This window comes from Marmota flaviventris, chromosome 12 (assembly GCF_047511675.1).
Source record: "Marmota flaviventris isolate mMarFla1 chromosome 12, mMarFla1.hap1, whole genome shotgun sequence".
Taxonomy (NCBI): Eukaryota; Metazoa; Chordata; class Mammalia; order Rodentia; family Sciuridae; genus Marmota; species Marmota flaviventris.
The window spans coordinates 106575768-106596859 of record NC_092509.1 but is presented as its reverse complement, the minus strand read 5'-3'; the positions used below and the strand labels follow the sequence as shown (position 1 = coordinate 106596859).

Here is a 21092-nt window from a genome sequence, read left to right as displayed (position 1 = left end):
ACAACACGGATGAAGCTAAGAAGCTGGACATGTGCTGGGCCTGGTGGGAGGCAACATGGGAGGCTAAGAGGAGGATTGTGAGTTCAAGACCAGCCTCAGCAACTTAGTGAGACCCTGTCTCAAAATAAAAAAAATAAACAAATGCTGGGGATGTAGCTCAGTGGTTAAGAACCCCTGGGTTCAATCCCCGATACACACACACACACACACACACACAAACACACGCACACACACAAATGGACACAAGAGAATATGTATTGTATGATTCCATTTAATTAAACATCACCAACAAGCAAAATCAACACATGGTTAAAAAAAATTTAAGTTGGTAAATTGTTTTTCTTTAAGGGAAAAGACAATTTTTTTCCTCAAAGGAGCAGGTATGAAGGCATGTGGACTTCTGTCATGCTCTGTCTGCCAGTGCTGGTTCTGGCAGATGGGCCTGTCCCATGGGGGAAACTGTGGGCCTGTGGTTTTAGGCCTTCCTGTGTGTATGTTGTCCTTCAGTGGAGTGTTTAGGATAAGTCAGTGTCCATTCTTTTGATGGTAGAACATCTTTGAAACTCCTGCAGTGTGGCATGGTTTCCCACACTCTTGACTCTGATAGATGGGGAAATCTTTTCAATCGGGTAAATTTAAAAAGAGAGTAATTTGTTGCTAATTTTATTATTAGTGAAACTGAACATTTTTTTGTGTATTAATGTTATGTAGTTTGTTTTTCTTTCTGATTTGTAGGCTTTTAAAATAAACTGTTGTTCTGTTATGTCAAAATAAAAATATTTTAAGTAACAAATTCAAACTACAAAATTATTATGTAATACCTTAAGTTAGGAGGAGTTTCTTCTACAAGTAAATCAGTTTAAAGAGTTGAATCCTCAATTCCATCATTGCCTCATTTCCTAGGAGGGTAAATCTGTGTTAGTAGCTCCAGATTTCTGCTCCTGTGTGGAGTTCATATAGAAGGATGTATTTCAAAGTTTTTTATTCCTTATGTATTAATATTTATTCTCTTTTTCCTGACTAGTCTGTTCTTGGAACATATTTAAACAATGTTTAAATCTCAAACTATTAGTTTATTACTTGCTATTATGTCTGACTAGTAGTTTCTTTTGGTTTCTCTTTACACTTTTTATTTTTCCTAATATGAAGAGGATAGAGAATGTTGACTAGGAAATATTTTATTTGTAGTAAAATTGCACATGAATTTTGTGTGTATTCTGATTTTCTAAGGTAGCTTTTTAAAAAACCAGTGTGTCGCATGCTATTTCCTTTACTTTTTCAATGAGTACCAAATTTCTAAGTGACCTCTTAACTAAAATATTTTGTTATAGTAACTCAACTAGTCTGATGTAGTCTCACTGTTGTGTTTGCCTTTTTATGCTTTTGGTTGGGGGTGCATTCTTGAAATAATATATGTAAGTATGTCTTGGAGTCACTGTATTATGAAGTTCCTCATTGTCGTTCTGAACTGCCCAGTGAAATTTTTTTTTTTTTTTTAATTTTTCTGTTTTGTTCTAATACTAATACACAGGCGCTCTGCTGTTGCCCGCATTCAGGAGTTCTTCAGGCGGAGAAAAGAAAGGAAAGAAATGGAAGAACTGGATACTTTGAACATTAGAAGGCCTCTAGTAAAGATGGTTTACAAGGGTCATCGCAACTCCAGGACAATGGTACCAAATGCTCCTGGCGTTCTTGGGTGAAATAGCAGTTTCATTATATAAACGTTTTCCCCAAAATGACTGGTCTTCCTACATGGCCAGCATGGTTTCAGTATAACACTGAACCTTCAGTTACCTTTTTATTCAAACATGGTTCTTTTAATCCTCTGACATATTATGGAAGAGCATTATTTTTATAAGAAAATTCTACCCTTCTGAATAAATATTTATTGATCTTTCTTATAACATACACAGGTTGCTATGGCTTTACTTTCTTTTTTGCTCTTTCGTACTTGATGTCTACCAGGAAACCTGCTATAGTTTTTTTTTAAAGCATATATTAGCACCTTTGTTAGATTTGGAAAGAAGAACTTAGATTTGTGACATCCAGGTTGATTACAGAATAGAAACAAACTACTTTAATTATGACATTTAGTAATAGAGCCTTTCAGGATTTTGAATAAAACTATTACTTGGAACCATCATGTATTATGACAGAATCTGTCTTAACCTGCTTTCTTTAGGATGTAGGTAGAAATTAACTTTGAGGTGAGAAAATAATAAGCTGGTTGTCTCTGTGGATATCATCAATACTAACAGTTGAATCACTTTTTTAAAGGATTCTCCTTAATAGCAGTAACCAGCTTATGTTTTGTTCACTTTTCTGGTAAAAATTTTAGATGAAAATAATTAGGGAAAGGGATTTTAAAAAGAAGACAAGTATTAAATGCAGCAGTAGCTCCAAGTGCCATCAAAGCTGGCCCCCCTCTTCTGAGTAAGCACCAAACATGGCATAGTAGCAGCTGCAGAAAAGATGTTTTTTTAAAATCCTGATCTGAAGTTCAAAGGTTTTTGTGATGAGTCATTCATGTGTCTATCAAAAGATGTCGTTGTATTCCTTCTTGTGTTTGTTTATATTCATTCTAGTATCTCATATTGCTTTTTCTTATTGCTTCATTAATGTACTTAGGTTTATATTTTCCAAGATCTTGAATTGTATAAGCTTCTGATTGCTAATGAAAAAGAATGGTATTTTTGTTCCTTTAGTTAAATATAATTTCCTTTTTTTTTTTCTTTCTCTTTTTTTTTTTTTTTTGTTACCAGGGAATTTTAAATCCAGGGGTGTGTAACCACTGAGCCACATTCCCAGCCCTTTTTTATATTTTATTTCGAAACAGGGTCTCTCAGTATGTTGCTTAGGGCCTCTCTAAATTGCTGAGGCTGGCTTTGAACTCATGATCATACTATCTTTAACCCCTGAGCCACTGGGATTACAGGCATGCACTACTGCACCTGCTGACAATTTCTTTTTTCTTTGAATCATTTAATTGTTTTATAAAGCGAAAAATGGAACAATTTTGAGAGTTCGACACACATAAATAAATTTCTATTATACTGCCAAAACCCAGAAATCCCATTCATTCATTTAGCAGTCATTAGAAAAGTATCTGCTCCATGCCAAATAGTGTTTCGGGTGCTATAAAAATAGTATCCAACAAAGCCAAGTCTGTTGTCAGGGGCACCTTGCAGACCTTGCCTCTGTCTTATCCCTGCTAATGACTTAATGCTGGAAGACCAAGGCATTCTTCGGGTTTTTAACTTTTTTGTTTTTCCAAGCTAATTTCTTTCTTTCTTTCTTTTTTTAACATAAGAATAGAATAGATCTTGTTTTGGTATCTTTAATTTGAATTTTATTATAATTCACTTTTTTAAACCCTTAGATAAAAGAAGCCAACTTCTGGGGTGCTAACTTTGTGATGAGTGGCTCCGACTGTGGCCACATCTTCATCTGGGATCGGCATACAGCCGAGCACTTGATGCTTCTGGAAGCGGATAACCATGTGGTGAACTGCTTGCAGCCACATCCGTTTGACCCCAGTAAGGCGCCATTCCTCAGCACTGTGCTCTCCTGGTTTTGTACAATGCGAGCATCCCCCAGAGTGTCCTGCTGAGTGCCTCTGGAGCTGAGTGTGCTATGCTTGCGTTTCCAACAGTCTGCCGCAGCAGAATGGCTAAGCAAACAGGTTAAGAGTGTCTTTAGTAGCTCTCCTACATTTGATCTCATCAGTCATAGATGTCTGGAAGGACTAAACTTGGCATTATCCAAAGAACCTAGAAGTCTATTTAATCTTCACATATCTGAATTAATTTACCAGAGCAAAAGAGCATTGGCTTACTCTTATGCTTGACCTTATCATGTGTCTTGCAATACAGCAGCGAATAAGCAGAAATTTAAGGGACTTCAAAATGGTCTTAAAGTTTTATTCAAGGGTTACTTTTCAGAGATCTTCAAAATATATTATCTTATATTCTTAATTAACAGGCAAAGGAACAGGTATGGTATCCCTTCAAGCTGGATTTTGCTGTTTATATATATGCTTCATATGTTCATGTCTTGAATTAATGGCATATTTCTAAGCTTTATACTAATATGTACATTTTATTTCTAGTTCTAGCCTCATCTGGCATAGATTATGACATAAAAATCTGGTCACCACTAGAAGAGTCAAGGATTTTTAACCGAAAACTTGCTGATGAAGTAAGATTTTTATTATACTTATGATAGGCCATATTTAATTGGTTCCTAGCATGCTATTCTAAGGAAAAAGCAGTTTATTAGTAACATAAAACAAGTTAATGCAGTTAATGAGGTAAACTCTTATAAAGAAAAATTAAGATAAAACATGCTTATAAGACTAGAGAGTTAAAACCAAAATGGTGTCTTGTAATTATATTATTGAAATTTAGTACTATCAGATTAGGTATGTCGTGGTTTAAGACAAATAGATTTGGCTGGTGTGCTAATTATGATAAAAATCATTAAGAAATTCTGTCCTTTTAAAAATAATTGTGCACTATAAGCTACCCTCCCTAATCATAGACATTTTCTGTTTTTCTTAAAAAGGAAATGGTCGGGGCTGGGGATGTGGCTCAAGCGGTAGCGCGCTCGCCTGGGATGCGTGCGGCCCGGGTTTGATCCTCAGCACCACATACAAACAAAGATGTTGTGTCACCGAAAAAAAAAAACTAAAAAAAAAAAGGAAATGGTCTCCTCTGGAATCAGTTGATAACAGAACAAATGATTAGAGAATCTTTTCCTTAATTACTGTATTTTAAATTTTCCTTAGCTTCTTGTTGAAGCAGAAATTTCCAAACTAAGTTCTGTAAAGCTCTCAGTTTCTTTTGGAATTGGGAGAAAAAGCAGGTGATAGGAAGACTGAACTCCTCCCGAACTTTAATGAGGGTTTTTATTTGTGGGTTTTTGTATGAGATTTCTTAGGAAAATGAGGGTCTGTTCTTAAAAGTGTAAGTTGGAAAGCACTACTTTACCAAGATGGACGGTTCACAGCACAAGCTACCGCCTATGCTGATATTCATTGTATAGAGATTTATAAACTACATGGTATTTGTCAGTCATAGTGCTGACTTTAAAAAGATAAAACTTAAAGTCTAGTTGGAAAGGCATATAAACAAATAACTAGATTATAATGGGATCAGTATCGGAGACGTATACATTTTGTTTTGAAGCTGGAACACTGTGCTGGTAAATATGGTAGATGGGAAGGGGAGGTCTCCCCCAGAGATGTTGGGAACTAGACGAGGAGCAGAGGAGCTTTGAGCACAAGGCTTCGCACATGCCAAGAGACTGTAAGGTAGATGGACCGTCAGTGTGCATGAACCTCAGAGTATGTAGACAAAGCATCTCAGTTGGATGGAAATGGTAGGCAGGACAGGTCTGTACAGGGCCCACGGGCAACCCTGATGAACGTGGGACGGTTGTTACATCATAGGGGAACTTTTGAGATTACATCTTCTCTGACACTTTCTTTCTTCCTTTTCTTTTCCTACCACATACTCTACTATTCCTCTTCTTCCCTTTGCTCATGATTACACATTCGGTCCGTAGCTATTCATGAATATTATGCATTTGGGTACTATTCTTGCTACTCAGTTTATTGCCAAAGCTTGCCCAAAAGTTTCTTTTTTACTTTGTCTCAGAATAGCATCTTCTCAAGGGATACACGTACATGACTAGGGATAACAGTTTAACACGTTGTGTTGAATGAGAAATCAGCACAAAGACTGATCTGGACACGAGCCAGCACTGAAGAGCTCATTTGAACTCTGAACATTCTAAGCAGTCACAACATTTCCTCTTAGTCTTTCTGCCAGTTAAAAGAGTGTTCTCTGATCTTCCTCCTTTAAATACAAGGTGAACTAATTATTTGCTGTTGAGTAGCTGAAAGGCAAATGAAATCATTCCTGCTGGGATCTACTAATTTCTTAGAATTTCCTTCATCTTCTGGGAGCAGATAGCCACTCTGTCAACGTGGTTGCTTACCTTGCCTGTAGGTCATAACCCGCAACGAGCTGATGCTGGAAGAAACCAGAAACACCATCACCGTCCCAGCCTCTTTCATGCTGAGGATGTTAGCCTCTCTGAATCACATCCGAGCTGGTAAGAGTTTACTATTCTATTAATATTGTTATATTTGTACAACATCTTATTAAAAGTTCTACTTCAAAGGGATTTATATAATTTCCTTAATATCACAAAATGAAAGCAACTTAACTAGGATTTCTGTGAACACTTGACCTTTTAGCAGTGATTTATATTGAAAAATGGTCAAAATGAAACTTTTTTTTTTTTTTTTTTAACAGGGAGAGAGAGAGAGGGAATTTTAATATTTATTTTTTTTTTAGTTTTCGGCGGACACAACATCTTTGTTTGTATGTGGTGCTGAGGATCGAACCTGGGCCGCATGCATGCCCGGCGAGTGCGCTACTGCTTGAGCCACATCCCCAGCCCCAAAATGAAACTTTTATCAGCTCCTTTTTTTTTTTCTCCTCAGAGTACAGACTGTACCATAAACCAAATATGTATACTTTAATAGATTTATTTAAAAACAGCCCAGATAAAAGCATTGTAATACGCTAAGATTTAACAGATAGTTTAGTGTTTTTTTTTCAATTTTTTTGTTTTATATTATAAACTGAGATTCAGAGCCACAGATAAAGCAAAAATCCATATAATACAGCTAAGATTTAAGAGGAAATTGAAGAATCTGTATTCACAACAACAGAAAAAGTTCAGTATTCATTATAAATAGTATTTATCTCTTTTCACTGGTTTCATGATTTCTTCATATTAGATATGACTGATTGTTTAGTAATAATAGCTACCATTTATAGAGTACATATATGTTAAGTATTATGTAATCATTTCAGAGATTTATCCTCTTTCAGCCCCAACCCTTTACAAAGTACTCTATTTTTAATACTTGTACCAGATCACACATCTAATAAATGTCAAAAGCCTGAATTTGAAACCAGCTTCCAAGCCCTTACTTCATTGACCCATTCGTTTCTTCCCTGTGACGTATTCAGGTCGCTAAGGCATGCAGTCCTCTGGTGATCTGATCCCAGGCCACATTTCTTCCTTTGCTTACTGTAATCCTTCAGAAGACTTCCTGGGAGGTCCAAGGAATTAAATAGTAGCTCCATCCTCCTACAGCTGTGATTTTTAAAAAATTTATTTTCCACATTTTTTCATTGGTGCATTATAGTTGTGCATACTGATGGGATTTGTTTTTACATATTCATGCATCTACACAATATGACAATATAATTTGGTCAGTATCATTCCCCAGCACTCCCACACAGCTGTGATTTTTTTAATGAAGGATCCTCATCAGATCACCTCTGGGGCTTTTTAAAACTATAAATAATCAAATAATGTGATTCTATCCCCTAAAGATTCTGATTCATGTTATCTGAGTAGGGTGTGATCTTCTGTATTTTAAAGAGACAAACAAAATTATTCTCATGAATAATAGTTGACTAAAAATTTCTAGGATACTTCCTTTTTTGTGTGTGTGTGTTGCTGGGGATTGAAAGTAGTGGCATTTTATCACTGAGCTACATCCCCAGCCCCCCCCCCCTTTTTTTTTTTTTTTTTTTTTGGTGGTACCAGGGTTTGAACTGGGGGGCATTCGACCACTGAGCCACATCGCCGGCCCTATTTTGTATTTTATTCAGAAACAGGGTCTCACTGAGTTGCTTAGCACCTCACTTTTGCTGAGGCTGGCTTTGAACTTGCAGTCCTCCTGTCTCAGCCTCCCAAGCTGCTGGGGATTACAAGTATGAGCCACTGCGCCCAGCTCATTTTTAATTTTGAGACATGGTCTTGTTAAGTTTCTGGGGCTGTCCTTAAACTGACACACTCCTATTTCAGCCTTCCAAATTGCTAGGATCATGTATGCCACCACATCTGGCTTCTAGGCCACTTCTTGAAATGTAAGGCAGTTCCAACATCCTCTAAGAGCTTTGAGAAGCTTTGGAAAAAGGTAATGGTGTGTATGGACCATTCTAAGCTCTTAGAATATTTTAGAATCCAGACTGGTTTCTCCCCTGCTTAAAATTCTTCTTTACCTCTCCATGTTTTTAAGATTGAGTCTAAATATATTAACGTAAAATTTTACATTAGCTCTTGATATTTCTCCTTTATACCTGTGGACCTTGGAGATCTCAATAGCCATTGTTTGTGTGGTGGGTTTTCAGTACCTATCATCAAATAGAACTCATAGTTATTTGACAGATCGCTCCATCAGCAAATGATGTCTACTCTCCTCCAAAAGATACCTGCCTTTGCAACCATTCACCTACCTGTGGTCTCGTTTTTACTGTTGCCCTCATACAATAAGATTTTCACCCAGCAACCAAGTAGGTCAAAGAACTCTTTCTTTTTTCTTTTATGGTACTAGCAGTAATGTCAGAGGCAATAACCTGCTGTCAGGCAGCATCAGCCATCTCAAAGTCTGTGGGCTGCTTCATCAAGTTTCTTCGGTTGCCACACTACAGATGAAGATGGGGAAACAGGGTAAAGAGGAAATGCTACCGCTTTCAAGTCAGGGAGTCCGCAGTAAAGGGTTAGGCCAAAGCATGCCCCAAGGAGACAGGCGAGGGCCAAGAGCTTTACACAATTGCAGTGGTTTTCAAATATATCAAGATCTGTACAAGTTTTGTTTTTGTTTTTGTTTAATATTTGTGTTTTGTATATGTAAAACTTATGCTTTCTTGTGAATGTCCACACTGGGTGCCATGGCACATGCCTGTAATCCCAGCGACTTCAGAGGCTGAAGCAGGAGGATCCCAAGTTTGAGGCCAGCCTCAGCAGCTTAAGGAGAACCCTGTCTCAGTATAAAAAGTAACAAGGGATGTGGATGTAGTTCAGGGTTAGAACACCCCTGGGTTTAATCTCCAGTACCCAAAAAAAAAAAAAAAAAAAGGAGTGAGGGAGGCAGGCAGGCAGGGAAGAGCTGTGTGCATATCCTAGTCTCATGGTGCCGTATCTTTATTTACCTTCAGAGGCAAAATTAAAAACTTACCTACATACAGTTGTGAACTGGTTTTACATATGTTTTCTGAATTATGTAGAAAAATATTTGTAGTTTTAATATTAAAAGCATTTCTTTTTTTTTTTTAATCTTAGTTGGGAAACTTTTTTTTTAACTTTATTTTATTATTTATTTTTATGTGGTGCTGAGGATCAAACCCAGGGCCTTGCACGTGCCAGACAAGCGCTCTACCACTGAGCCATAACCCCAGCCCCTTAAAAGCATTTCTTTATGTGATTGTCTTGTCCATTTTTTTCCAGACCGGTCGGAGGGTGACCGATCAGAAGGCTCTGGTCAGGAGAATGAAAATGAAGATGAGGAGTAACCACCTCTATTTGGCAAGCACTTGGATGTTCTGGAATTTGTATAAGACATTCATTATATTTTTTTCTTTACAGAACTTTAGTGCAATTTTAAGGTTATGGTTTTTGGAGTTTTCCCCTTTGGGGGGATGACCTAACATTAGTTTGGAGTGAGTGTGTGCATGAATTTGGGAGAGTGCGTAAAACAAAACACAAAATGTTTTTACAGCTTTCTGCCGTGTGTGAGGAGTGCTGGAAGACAAGGTGCAATACGCTCCCTGATCTGCAGGGGGCTCAGGACAGTGCGGAGGGTCCTTTTCATTGTAGGGAGAATGCGGGTCAAATAAATTTCTACACTTGCCGTTTGCATGTTTGTCGCTTTGTAATTAAAGAAGTTGGTTGTTTTAAGACATCCTAAAATGGAGTTTTTATTGAATGCCTTGCTGTTACCTGCCTTTTCTAATCTTTCTGTAATGAAAAAGGACTTTCTCTATTCTTTTTAAATTTAATAACATTTTCCTTTTTTACTTCAGTGGGTTGATAAAATCACACTAAAGGCTTTTCACTTCTCTTTTCAAAGCCCTTGGTCTTTGCCTGTGGGTCGTCCTCCCATGATCAGTGGTGCCTGGTGCACTCAGTCACTGAAGCAGCATGGGTACAAGCTGCTTCTGAAGGTGCTGGTTTCTGGTTTTTTACCTCTGTTTCCAAATTCCAGATTTCACTGTAAGCTGTTGACCATCCAGAGTTTTTGTTTTGTTTTGTTTTGAGGGGAAGGATGGTACTGGGGGTAAAAGCCAGGAGAACTTTATCACTAAGCTATATCCCCAGAACTTTTTATTTTTTTATTTTAAGATAGGGTTTTGCTAAGCCTGCCTCAGACTTGCAGTGTTCCTGCCTCAGCCTCCAAGTCATTGGGATTACAGGTGTGCGCCACTGCACCCAGTGTCCCCTTCCCCTCTAGCAGGACCGACATAGTTTACACCTAGGCCTTTGTACCTTAGAGGTTATGCCCCAAAACTGTTGCTGTAGGCTTAACCCTGCAGGCATCCTCCCTCCCCATTTCTAAATTTATTCTATTGGTCTTTCCCTCAGTCTAATTGTATGCTCACATCTCCTCAATCCTTTTACAAAATAAGGAAAATCGTTTCTTAATACCAAACTATTCTCTCTTTATATACTTTCTAATTTCTCTACTCTGGTTATTATCTAAATGAACACAGCATATATATCTATGACTTTTTTGTGCTGCTTTCCTGATGTCTAAAGCCTCTCAGAAGCTGGACTTGCTAGGTGGGGAGAGGGGCGTCAATCTGTTGTGTCCTTGGGGGCAGAAAATCAAGTACGGTAGAGTGGTTTGTCCACTATTCACTGGTTCAACAGGATAATTTCAAAACCAGTATCTCTGTCTGTCTGTCTCTCTCTCTCTCTCTCTCTCTCTCTCTTACACACACACACACACACACACACACACACACATACACACAAACACACAGCATTGCTGTTACAGATTTCTGGGATAACATGTTGATTCTTCTTTTCTAAGAAGATGATAACTTGAAACTACAGCCTGAGCTCTTGGAACTATCTCCCTGTAGAGGAGAGCAGCAAACCCACAGCCTCTCTGTGACGATTCCCACTAGCAGCTGTTCCTTACCAGCCAACAGTTGGAGAAGAAATAAAATTACACGCTTGGATTACTGTTGCTCACCTGGAACTAGCCACCCAGTGCTGCCAAAATTATAGCCGTGACATGGGAAAGAAATGTGGAGTTGTCAGGGTCAGAGCTGTAGATTCATGGACCTCATCCATCACTGCCAGCACCAGCCTTGACCTCTTGCTCTTGACTCTACTCTGGAGGTGGAAACCAGACCCTCGATGGCTGCATACATCTCGGGGCTGGGGATGTGGCTCAAGCAGTAGTGCGCTCGCCTGGCATGTGTGCGGCCCGGGTTCGATCCTCAGCACCACATACAAACAAAGATATTGTGTCCACTGAAAACTGAAAAATAAATATTAAAAAATTCTCTCTCTCTCTCTCTCTCTCTCTCTCTCTGGCGCGCGCATGTGCTCTCTCTTAAAAAAAAAGTAATACTTCCGTTTAATTAGCGGTAGTTTAAATATACCTTTTATTTTCAGAAATCTAAATATCCTGGGAAAAAAGGGACCGAGACATAACCTGTCTTCAGCTGGGCCATGAACAGCTTCACTATGTGGCCAAGGAGAGCCTCTCTCCTGCATGGAGCATCAGAGACCTCTCCTCCCCCTAAGTGGCACAAGCTGAGAGCCGCCACCTGCCAAAAGGAGATGGTTAGCTTTGTGAAGCAAGGGAAATGGCTTCACCATCTGGCACTTAGTGGACAAAGCCACAGAGGTGTGTCTGTGTTGTTCAGCATGGCGAAGGGTCAGAGCCTTAGCAAACAGGTTAATGACGCCACGATTCCTGGAGGGTGCCATGGTTTTGGTTTCTGGTTCTCAGCTACTTCTGTGCCCTGTTTTCTTTGGGTTTTTGGTTCCTCTTCTCTGAAGCAGGGGTGATTATACACCCTCCATCCCATGTCACAGGGGATGTTTTAGGAACACAGCACACAGAAGATGTCACTTCTTTCACTGATAAAGCAGTAACATGGATATGCTGTAGAGGGTGTAGGGAAATCAAGAGGACAGAGGCTACTGGAGGACTCAGGAGGGTCGGGGAGCAGGAAAAGTAACAGAAGAAGGTCAAGTGGCTTTTCTCCACCTGCACAGGCGCTGATGGGGAGGCTGTGGCTAGGGGAGGGCAGGAGGTACAGGGCTGCTTTGCACAGTTCTCCTGTGAACCTGAAACTGCTCTGAAAAATTTTTTTTAACTTGTCAGAGGAATTAGGACCTCTGTCCATAGGGAAACGACAGACGCTCGGTGACTCAGGATCGGGGCAAGACATGTAGGGAGGCAGCAGTGAGAGGAAGCGTTCCATAGAGGCAAAGGGAGCAGGTGCCAGCCACATCAAGATTCAGGGCCCAGGGAGCAAGGCTGGGCCCCAAGGAGCGAGGCTGGACCCTGGGGCTCCCTCAGGAAACAGAAGGTGGCTTCAGTGGTGACAGGTAGGGTCAGGCAAAAGTGGTGGGTTTTGTTGCTACATCTCAATGATATGATCTGCCTCTCACCCTCTTTGACTTTGCTTATGGGACAGAGAATACATATCTTGATTGATGGATAAATGATAAACCACTGATGTTCATTAAATCTCCTTTTAAAACTTTGGGCTTAAGAGTGTTTTTTGTGGCATGCTGAGAATTATTCATTTAATGATATTCCATGAATGTAATTGCCATGGGGAGTTATGAAAATGCATGAGTGGATGCACCTGTTGAGTCTGCCCCGAGTCCTCTCCCTCGGGGGAGGCTAGAGATAGGAACGGGACTGCAAAAACAGGGAGGGGAGAGGCACCCAGAATCATCCTCAGGCCCAAGTCCCAGTACAGAGTCACAATTTCTGCCACTATACATGTACCAGAAACACATTTAATCAGACAAACCTATTCTAAATAACACTTATTTATAAATATTGATTATAATCCTAAACATTTTTCTTCAAAAAAAATCCCAAAAATTCAAGTTAAATATATTTCAGGATTGGGGTTTTTGTTTGTAGTGCAGTTTTTAACACCCAGTACATTCAGGTGTCCATTGTCAGAACACAGCGCAGGACTGTCCCTTGGGCATGTGCACGACACTGATGGACAGGCACAGCCTGCGCTGCGCTCGGTGGGTCTTGACTGCCAGGAGTTGGGGTGATTGGCATTGGTTCATGGCATCTCAGAATGGTGGTGTGGAGGAAAGGAGGAGTGTACCCATTCCTAAGCTATTGATACTGCTCAGGAAATGCCTCTGAGGGAAATGAACACAGCTATGTGGATTATATCCTTATAAAAGGAACACTGGCCAAAACTGTGTTCCTGGTAATCTTGTGCAGATTTGGGTTTGTGCTTTGAATTCTTCTCAACAAATTTAATTGCTTTCCTTGTGTCTTCAGTTTTTGAGGTCAGGCTGCAGCTATTAACACCTCCCATGCCGTTTGGTTGATGGTAGTTCTTTCTGCCTACCTTACGAAGCCTCTGGCCTGTTCTGATAACAGTGACTGGTTTTTGTTTTGGTACCAGGGATTGAACCCAGGGGTGCTTAACCACTGAGCAACATCCCCAGTCCTTTTGAAAGGGTGGCCCTCCTCCCTCAGCCTCCCTAGCCACTGGGATTGCAGGCGGCTATCACTGCACCCATCCTCTGGGCTACAAAGAGAAGACTCCCTCTCTTTGTGGAGAAGACCTGGAGTTTGGCCCTGCTTCTGGCTTAACTCTTGTGAGACCTCAGGCAGTTTTCTTGGGCCTTCCTGGATTGTTTGTCTTCTCTCTGACCATAAGGTTGGCGCTGGTCTGCCCTTCCCATCCTCATTTATGGCTAGTCATGGCCATTTTTCCAAGCATCAGGCTGAGACTGACTTCCTCTCTCTTCCCTGTGGGTTCTGTGTTCACTGCAGGTAGTGCATGGACGGACGCCTGTCTCTGCCTCCTCCCTCAGAGGCCTGGAGCTCTGGGTGCTGTGACCAAAGAGCCACAATCCATCAAGCACTGTCACTGCTGGGGAGAGCTGTCCTCACCTCCTGAGGAGCACTTCCCAGAGAGGATGCCCCTGCTCTGTATGAATTAAGATCATGATTTGGGACTCATCCTCTCTCATGATCATTCAGGGCGATACAGAAGCATGTTGTCTTTGCAAAGAGCCATTCGCATGGGGGAAGGGCGTTTCTAGTAGAGGCTCCTGCTCCCTCAGACTCCTTGGCTCCTGGTGCTACTCAGCGCTCCCTCCCTACCTCCCTGTTGCCGTCCCCTTCCTCACAGTCCTTTTGTGCTGTTCAGCAAATGACAGCTGTCAGCACCTCCATTCTAGGATAAAGTTATCTTTTCAACAACTTCTCACTTTTTTGCCACGGAGACCCCTGTAAAAGGAACAATCCAACCTGCTCGGGGCAGCTCCTGAGGAGAAAAGCCACTGGCCCTGCTCTCTGGCAGCCTAGGCCCTCCCTGGGTGCTTTGCCCACATTCCTGTCATCCCTGTGAGGGACTCCTCCCTAAACTCTTGTGTCTCACACAGAAACAGATTCCAGAACTTTGCACATGAAACCAAGCAGCTTGCCCAGAAGACCCAGCCACGAGGCGGCAGCCTGAGCACACCACAGAACCCCAGCATCCCGCTTCTCAGGCAGGCTGTCAGAGCGCACAGCCCTCAGTCCCTCCCTCGTCAGTGCACTGTTGCTCCCTCTCCTGTTCTGGCCCTGGCTGCCTTGGCCTTTTGCAAATATTGAATTAGTGTCAATGGTGGTTTGATTCTTTGCAGAAAGACCCCAAGCAGCTCTGCAAATGAGAATCAAGGAACCTGAGCATTAGGTGGTCCTGTCTTGACTCTCCACCCACTGCTCCAGGAGCTGTGATTAGCTTAGGGTCACACAGCTGAGCAGAGGTGGTAACTAAATGAATGGGAACAGTGGGCGGGGAGGATCAAAGGAGGGTGGCCCTCAGCCACAGTCCCCTCCTTCTCAGCCATGCTGCTGCCACCTAGCGTCTCAGGACCCGAGCTCTTCTTCGTGTGGCCAGGGAAAGGGCCAGGTGCTGAGCTGGGTTCCTCCGCGTGGGACCCTGTGCCTCCTGGGCCACAGCAGCCCCCACCGCTGGCATCCAGAGCAGCACAGGGCGGAGCCAGGTGTAAATCTCAGTGAAACAAGCAAAGACTTGCAAAAGCCCCACAAGTTTTCCCCTTTCAACAAAGCCAGAAGATGTGGGTCTGGATTTTTATTTTTGTTGTGTTATGTTTTTTCGTGGTCCTGAGGATTGAACCCAGGACTCTCATGCATGGTAGACAAGCACTCTACCCTTGAGCTACACCCCTGCCAGGACTGAGGTTTTTAAATAAAAGTGGCCAGATGTCCCACCTGCACTGTCCGTGGGTTCACCACGTATGAGTGTGGGTTTAGCTGGGGGTTCTGAGCTGCAAAAGCAGTGTTCTCCAAAATGCTTGGGGACTGTAGAATGTTCTTGCCCCCTGGTGCCCGCACACACATCCCTCTAGGTCAACCGAGCAAATCTGAATTTCTGAATACTGCAGAATATGGTTCTAGTTACCAGACATCCTTCAAGACAGCTGCACTGTCACCAATTTGGGGGGTCTCCATAACTCCTGGTTGGAAATACCCACCTCTGTTTCTAGAATCAGTACTTGACTTGTATTAGAATCACATCTCCCAGGTATTTCTCCCAAAATTAGGGAGAAGATACTCTAGTGTTCTTGCCCCTAGCACCTAGCTTGGTGCTTCACAAACAGCAGGTGTGCAGTGTCCAGTAGAAGAGTAAAATGAATGGACCTCGCTCAGTAAGGAAGGCGAATCCTTTTGTGAGATGCAGTTATTCTAGGATAATTCAGACTAAATCCTACTGTATCCCGGCTGGTCTGTGGTCAGCAATGGGGGCTTGGAGTCTGCATTCTTTCCCTAGAGCAGCATAATCAGGGGAGCTTTCTTCAGCCCTTGGGTCCCAAGCCAGTTTACTGCACTCAAAAATCCCTAAACAGGAACTCATTCCAGAGGTAAGGTTCTGCCCTGTTCTGTCTCTGTGCATACTAATCAGGAATATGGTCCCTTCTGAAACAGGACAGGATACACACAGATATACATAGAAAACAGACACCACCTGGCAGCGGGAGCGTGGGCTGCCTGTGGGCCAGCAGTGGAAGCCTGTGCACCTGCCTTGTTGAGGTCAGGCACTATGAGGTGGCTGCCCTAGGCCTCATAGAAGGTCTTCTGTGAGCTGCAGGGCAGGGACCAGCCAGCTACTGGTATCTGCCACACGGCAAAGGCTGCCTCTCCAGAGGATGGTGAGACTCCCAAGGGGCACACTTCGGAAGTCATCCACAGCAAGTTCTGGAAGTACCCCTGCTGACCAGGGCAAGGGAGAGTCCTGAACTTGGCTTAGGTGATCACCAGGCTGAAGGGCAGCACAGGAGGGGGTTCACCACAGCAACTACAAGCCCACACTCCAAGGGCTGTTGCAAATCAACAGGAAGAGAGGAACCTGGCCATAGAAACACCTCACCACTGTGCCTCCACCTCTGGGGCCACACCCTCCTCCTCCCTCACTCTTGGTGCTGGGCACTCCATCAGGGCTGTGCTCCAAACAGCAAGCCACACAGGCCATGGCCAGGGCGGACTGGCAGTGCTTCACACCCATCAGGAGCTACACCCAGGTGTTCCAGTTCTGGTCTTGTGCTCCACTTCCGAAGGTTTTTTCCCTGTATCTAATTTATCAATTCAGCGATATCATAGAAGAGCAGAAGCTAGAAATGATCTCGGAGACCACAGGTCAACTCCCCACTCCCCTTTCCCATTTTACAAAGGATGTCGAGAGGCGACAGGGTGTCCCATGATGTGGGGACCGAGGCAGAGCCGGGCCCAGGACTCGAATTGCTTAGTCCAGGTCCAGTGCCTTCTATCCTGTGCTGCCCCCGGGCCACAGTAACAGGAACTTGCTCCCAGGAGTAGCAGTGTGGCCCCGAGGCCAGCCCTTCTCACAGGGCACTTAGACAGGACCAGCAGAAACTGCCCTCCTACTAACAGTGTCTGCTTCTTGACTTGGCTTGGTGCCACAACCCTAGTCAGTCTTGGTGACGCACTGACCTGTCCTCACCAGATGTGTTTGTTGTTAAATTCTGGAAGTGGAACACTTGGCACCTGCCTTTTCTGTCTTATTTATAGTGGTTTCTCCCTTCTTTTGAAATACCAAAGAATCTGCCAGTGGGGAGGGGGAGGGTGTCCTGGCAGCCTGTGGGCCAGGTCCTAACCAGATCCCTGCTCCTGGATGCTCCCCGTGGACTATTGGGTACCTGTGGCTGCCCCGTGCTGCCTGCCTGGAGCCCACAGCGCCCAGGGCAAGCTGCAGGTGAGGGAGTGCCTTGCTGTGCTCAGCCACACTAGGCCGCTTCTGCCCAAGGCGTTGGGGACAGCGTGCGGCTGGACTCCTGGTACAGGTTGTGGAGAAGAGAAAAGGGTCCGTGCAGTGGTCTCCTCCAAGTCCCTGCTCCTCCTGCGGGCCACACCTCCATCTGCCCTGGGTGCTTCAGATGCCTCTGGTTCTGTCACTGGGACCTAGAAGCAGCCGACACGCATCTCACAGCAGATATTGAAGTCACAGACCGGTGCCATCGTTTTCAGTCCCTCCGCAGCTGCACACCAGGTGCTTCCTTCCCTGAGCGTGATGACATGTCCCAGGCCCTGGCACAGATGGCGGGGGACTCCGTGAAGGCCAGCACCCCTGGCTCCATCCAGCCCAGCCCTTCCTGGGGCCCTCATCTCTCTTCTGCAGCTAAAATGTTCCCCTCTTCAATGCTCTGCAGCTGCAGCCGCTGACTCGCAAGAGCCCTGCTGCCTCGGCGACCCCCGGGACCAGCCCCTGGGACAGTTCGTGCTGAAAATAAGACACCCGGCAAAGCCTCCTCCCCAAATAAGTTGATTTTGGCCTCAGCCTCAATGGCTCTAGCCAAGCTGGCTGCATAGCTGTCCAAGGACTTGTGTACTTCGGCTTTCACATGGAGGACAGAGTTCCGGGCAGCTTCTGGGGAGAGGGCAGAGAGAAGTTAGCAGAGGGCCAGGACCAATGGCTGCGCTGCAGAGGCGGCCGCAGCTGCCCTGCCCTGGGAGGGGAGGCACACTGCGGTGGCAGACGCCAGACTCCCCAGCTACAATCCTGGACTCCCAACTTGCTACCCAGAAACTCTCGGAAGTTACTGAGTCTGGCCTTGGTTCCTCATCTGCACAGAGGAGGGCGCTTACTTCCTAGGGTCTCTGCAGTACAAGTGAGTTCCTTTCAAGGTGCTCAGCCATCTGGGAAGAGTTCTCTGCTCTTCCGGATCCCCAGCTTCGGGTACCATCCGTGGCTGCAACCACCACAGACCCAGATGCCAGCTCTCTCCTCTCCACATTGCTAGAGCTTCCTAAGTCACGGGACCTCAGGGTGGAGAGATGTTAAGGAACCCTACCAGGATTGGGACCGCTGGCGACCGACACGAAGAGGACAGGGAGGCCGCTCCTCACGTCACACCCTGGCCCTACATCACAGACGCACTGCCTTTCTCATTTCCTAAGGAGCAGCAACCTACTCACCCCCTGCCTTTTGGGTCAGCACTGGGTCACGCTCAGGGGCTCCACCACTGAGCCACATCCACTAATCTTTCTTTTGAGACAAGGTCTCAAGTGCTCATTGAGTTGCTGAGCTGGCCTTGAACTTCCCATTCTCCTGCCTCAGCCTAAGTCAGCCTCCTGAGTGGCGGGGACTCCAGGCGTGGGCCATATGCCCAGCTTACATGCCACTCTCCAGGAGGGCAGACAGGAGAGGACTGGTCTCCCTGCTCTGCCCCTCACGGGGCAGGGGTGGCACCCTGCCAGTGCCTTCTCTTTCAGGCCTACAAAAAGGTGCTTTCAGGGCTGCCCTCCCAGGACGCAGGTGTGAAGGGACAGGTGGCCCTGTGTGGGATAGTCATTTCTGTAAAAATAATAATTATGAAGCCTGGGGGGCTGCTGGTCCACGCTCCATTCTCGACTCTGTCTGTGAAGTGGATGACTCGGTCTCTTCCCCCTGCCCTGCATCACCACCTCTGTGTTCACTCTGAATTCAGGCAGGACATTAATTATGTAGAGAGAAAGTAGAAGAAATGAATGATGGCTACAGACTCTGCTGGGCCTGTCCTCATGTTTGCATTCACCATTCTGGAGACTTAAAACCCTGGCCCTCCACCACATCCACCTCCCAGCCACGCGGCTGCTGCCTGCCCTTGGGTTCAGGGAACAGAGTCTGAAATCTGTGGGCAGCTGGGTGGCTCTGTTGTGGTCCCTGGACTCGGCAGGCTGTACCCCGAGGCCCAGAGCAGCAGGGGCAGGGTGTTCAGAACAGGTGGAGCGGGAGATGGAGGGAGGGGCTGCAGCGCCCACCTCAGCTTAGGGGCAGCTGTGGCTTCTACTCGCTGGCCAACTGGAAGGAGCTGTGGCTCAGAGGCCAGGTCCACATTCCTAATCGCACATCGCCCACGAGGAAGGAGAGGGAACCAGGACCTGGGCGGTGTGCGGGCAGCTGGGCAGCTGCTTTCCCCGGCTTAGATGCCGCTTGCTCTGAGCTAGGAGCCTCCTGACTCCAGTGAGACCAGCAGGGCTGGGAGTCGGGGGGGGGGGGGGGTTGTCTGGGGCGGGCAGGGCTCGGCCAAGCCGTCTCCCTCAGATCCTCCTTTCCCCCGCTGTTTTCTTGAAGCAATCCGTCACAGAGACCCACCTTTGATTTGCTCCACTTCATCCTCAAATGTCACCGAGCTCCTCCTCTTGGGCGGGCAGGTGCAGTGGGCGGGCGGGGTGTCCTCAGACGCACAGTCTTCCAGCAGCATCACGTCTGTCCCTGAGGCGGAGGGTGGACTGTGCAGTCTGATAGCAACGCCAGGTCCCCTCCCTCCCAACACCCCTCGGCCCTCTCCCTTCCTTCAAACCCTGGTCAGGGGCAGCTAACTGCCCTGCAGCACCTCCCCGAACCGCCCCAGCCGTCACTACACTCTGGGGTCCGCACACAGCAGGGAGCGGCCTCCATACACAGAAGCCGCCCGGTATCCCCGCTGGGCAGTGGGCTATGAGCCACCCGCACGGGTGCTGCCAGACTAGGAGGGGCAGGCGGGCAGGGCTGGGGGAGAGGGTCTTCTGGGTGACCCCTTCAGTGCCATGTGCCCACGGAGACCTGGGAGCTTGAAGTTCTTAGGGAATCAAAACCAAAAACAAAGGATTTTTTGGAGCGGCCAGTGGAACACCCCTGCCCAGGCCACTGCTTGAGCTGGGCACTGCCGCCTTCACGCCCCAGCAGGACGGGTGACAGGTGTGGCCAGTGCCCTGCTTCTTCAGCAGCGTGGAGCCATGAATTGGCCCCGTGGAGACCCTGGCAGCCTCGGGGGGGTGGGGTGCTCACCCAGGCCCACAGTCCCAGAACGGGCGCACGGTGCGGGCCCAGTGGGCAGGGAGGGGCTCAGCGAGACTGGGTGGGCTTGGGAGGTGCTTCTCCCAGGCAGCAGGTGCGGTGGACCACAATGACAAGGCCACAGCTCGCCGGGGGCTTCCTCTATGCCACGGACAGACGCCCTCTGATACAGGGGCTTCTGCCCCCCTTTGCCAAGTGGGGGCCCTCGGGTGCATGAGACGAAGCAGCTTGCCCAGGGCCAGCGGGAGACAAGGCCAGCAGGTGGACTCCAGGCCCTCGGGTCAGAGGTTATTATAATTAGAATAACAAATTACTTTTGAATCAACTTCTCAGACACTTTTGACCACAGAGCCACCCCGTGCAGGAGAGCGGCCCAGAGCTGCCTTCTCACAGGGCAGCAGGGCACAGCGGCAGAAGGCCCAGCCAGCAAGCTTACCCGAGTCCCGGGAGCAGCTGAAGCCAGTGTCGCCCGTGCTGCTGCTGTGTCCCAGGGGCTGGCCTCCTGCCATGAGTGCCGTGAGGTGTGGGGACAGGCCCAGGTCTGAAAAGCAACATGGGTGTGTGACACGGTGACCAGCGGCTGACCCCCACTCCCCTCTGCCCGGCCTCCCTGGCAAAACTCGCTCTGCGCCCTGGAGGAGACCTCCGCTGCCCCCCGTCCCCCTGTCCATCCCACTGGGGCAGGCCTCGGGTCTCCACGGGGAGCCCGGG

At 46.0% G+C, this 21092-nt stretch overlaps 2 protein-coding genes across 11 annotated transcripts in view; one reads left to right on the top strand and one right to left on the bottom strand.

Annotated features, from left to right (window-relative positions):
* Dcaf6 (DDB1 and CUL4 associated factor 6) overlaps positions 1 to 9767 on the top strand; it is a 110952-nt gene extending 101185 nt beyond the window's left edge. For all 7 annotated transcript variants that reach the window (XM_071600347.1, XM_071600343.1, XM_071600345.1 and 4 more), the window contains 5 exons: positions 1532 to 1670; positions 3380 to 3536; positions 4109 to 4197; positions 6012 to 6117; positions 9316 to 9767. In XM_071600347.1, coding sequence (XP_071456448.1) covers positions 1532 to 1670; positions 3380 to 3536; positions 4109 to 4197; positions 6012 to 6117; positions 9316 to 9380 — 556 coding nt within the window. In that variant the 3' untranslated portion in view covers positions 9381 to 9767. The remainder of the gene's footprint in view (positions 1 to 1531; positions 1671 to 3379; positions 3537 to 4108; positions 4198 to 6011; positions 6118 to 9315) is intronic.
* A 1647-nt stretch (positions 9768 to 11414) lies between these two features.
* Positions 11415 to 21092, bottom strand: part of Gpr161 (G protein-coupled receptor 161) — a 33111-nt gene continuing 23433 nt past the window's right edge. For all 4 annotated transcript variants that reach the window (XM_071600349.1, XM_027922874.2, XM_071600348.1 and 1 more), the window contains 3 exons: positions 20818 to 20922; positions 19698 to 19817; positions 11415 to 17990 (listed from right to left, as the gene is read on the bottom strand). In XM_071600349.1, coding sequence (XP_071456450.1) covers positions 17725 to 17990; positions 19698 to 19817; positions 20818 to 20922 — 491 coding nt within the window. In that variant the 3' untranslated portion in view covers positions 11415 to 17724. The remainder of the gene's footprint in view (positions 17991 to 19697; positions 19818 to 20817; positions 20923 to 21092) is intronic.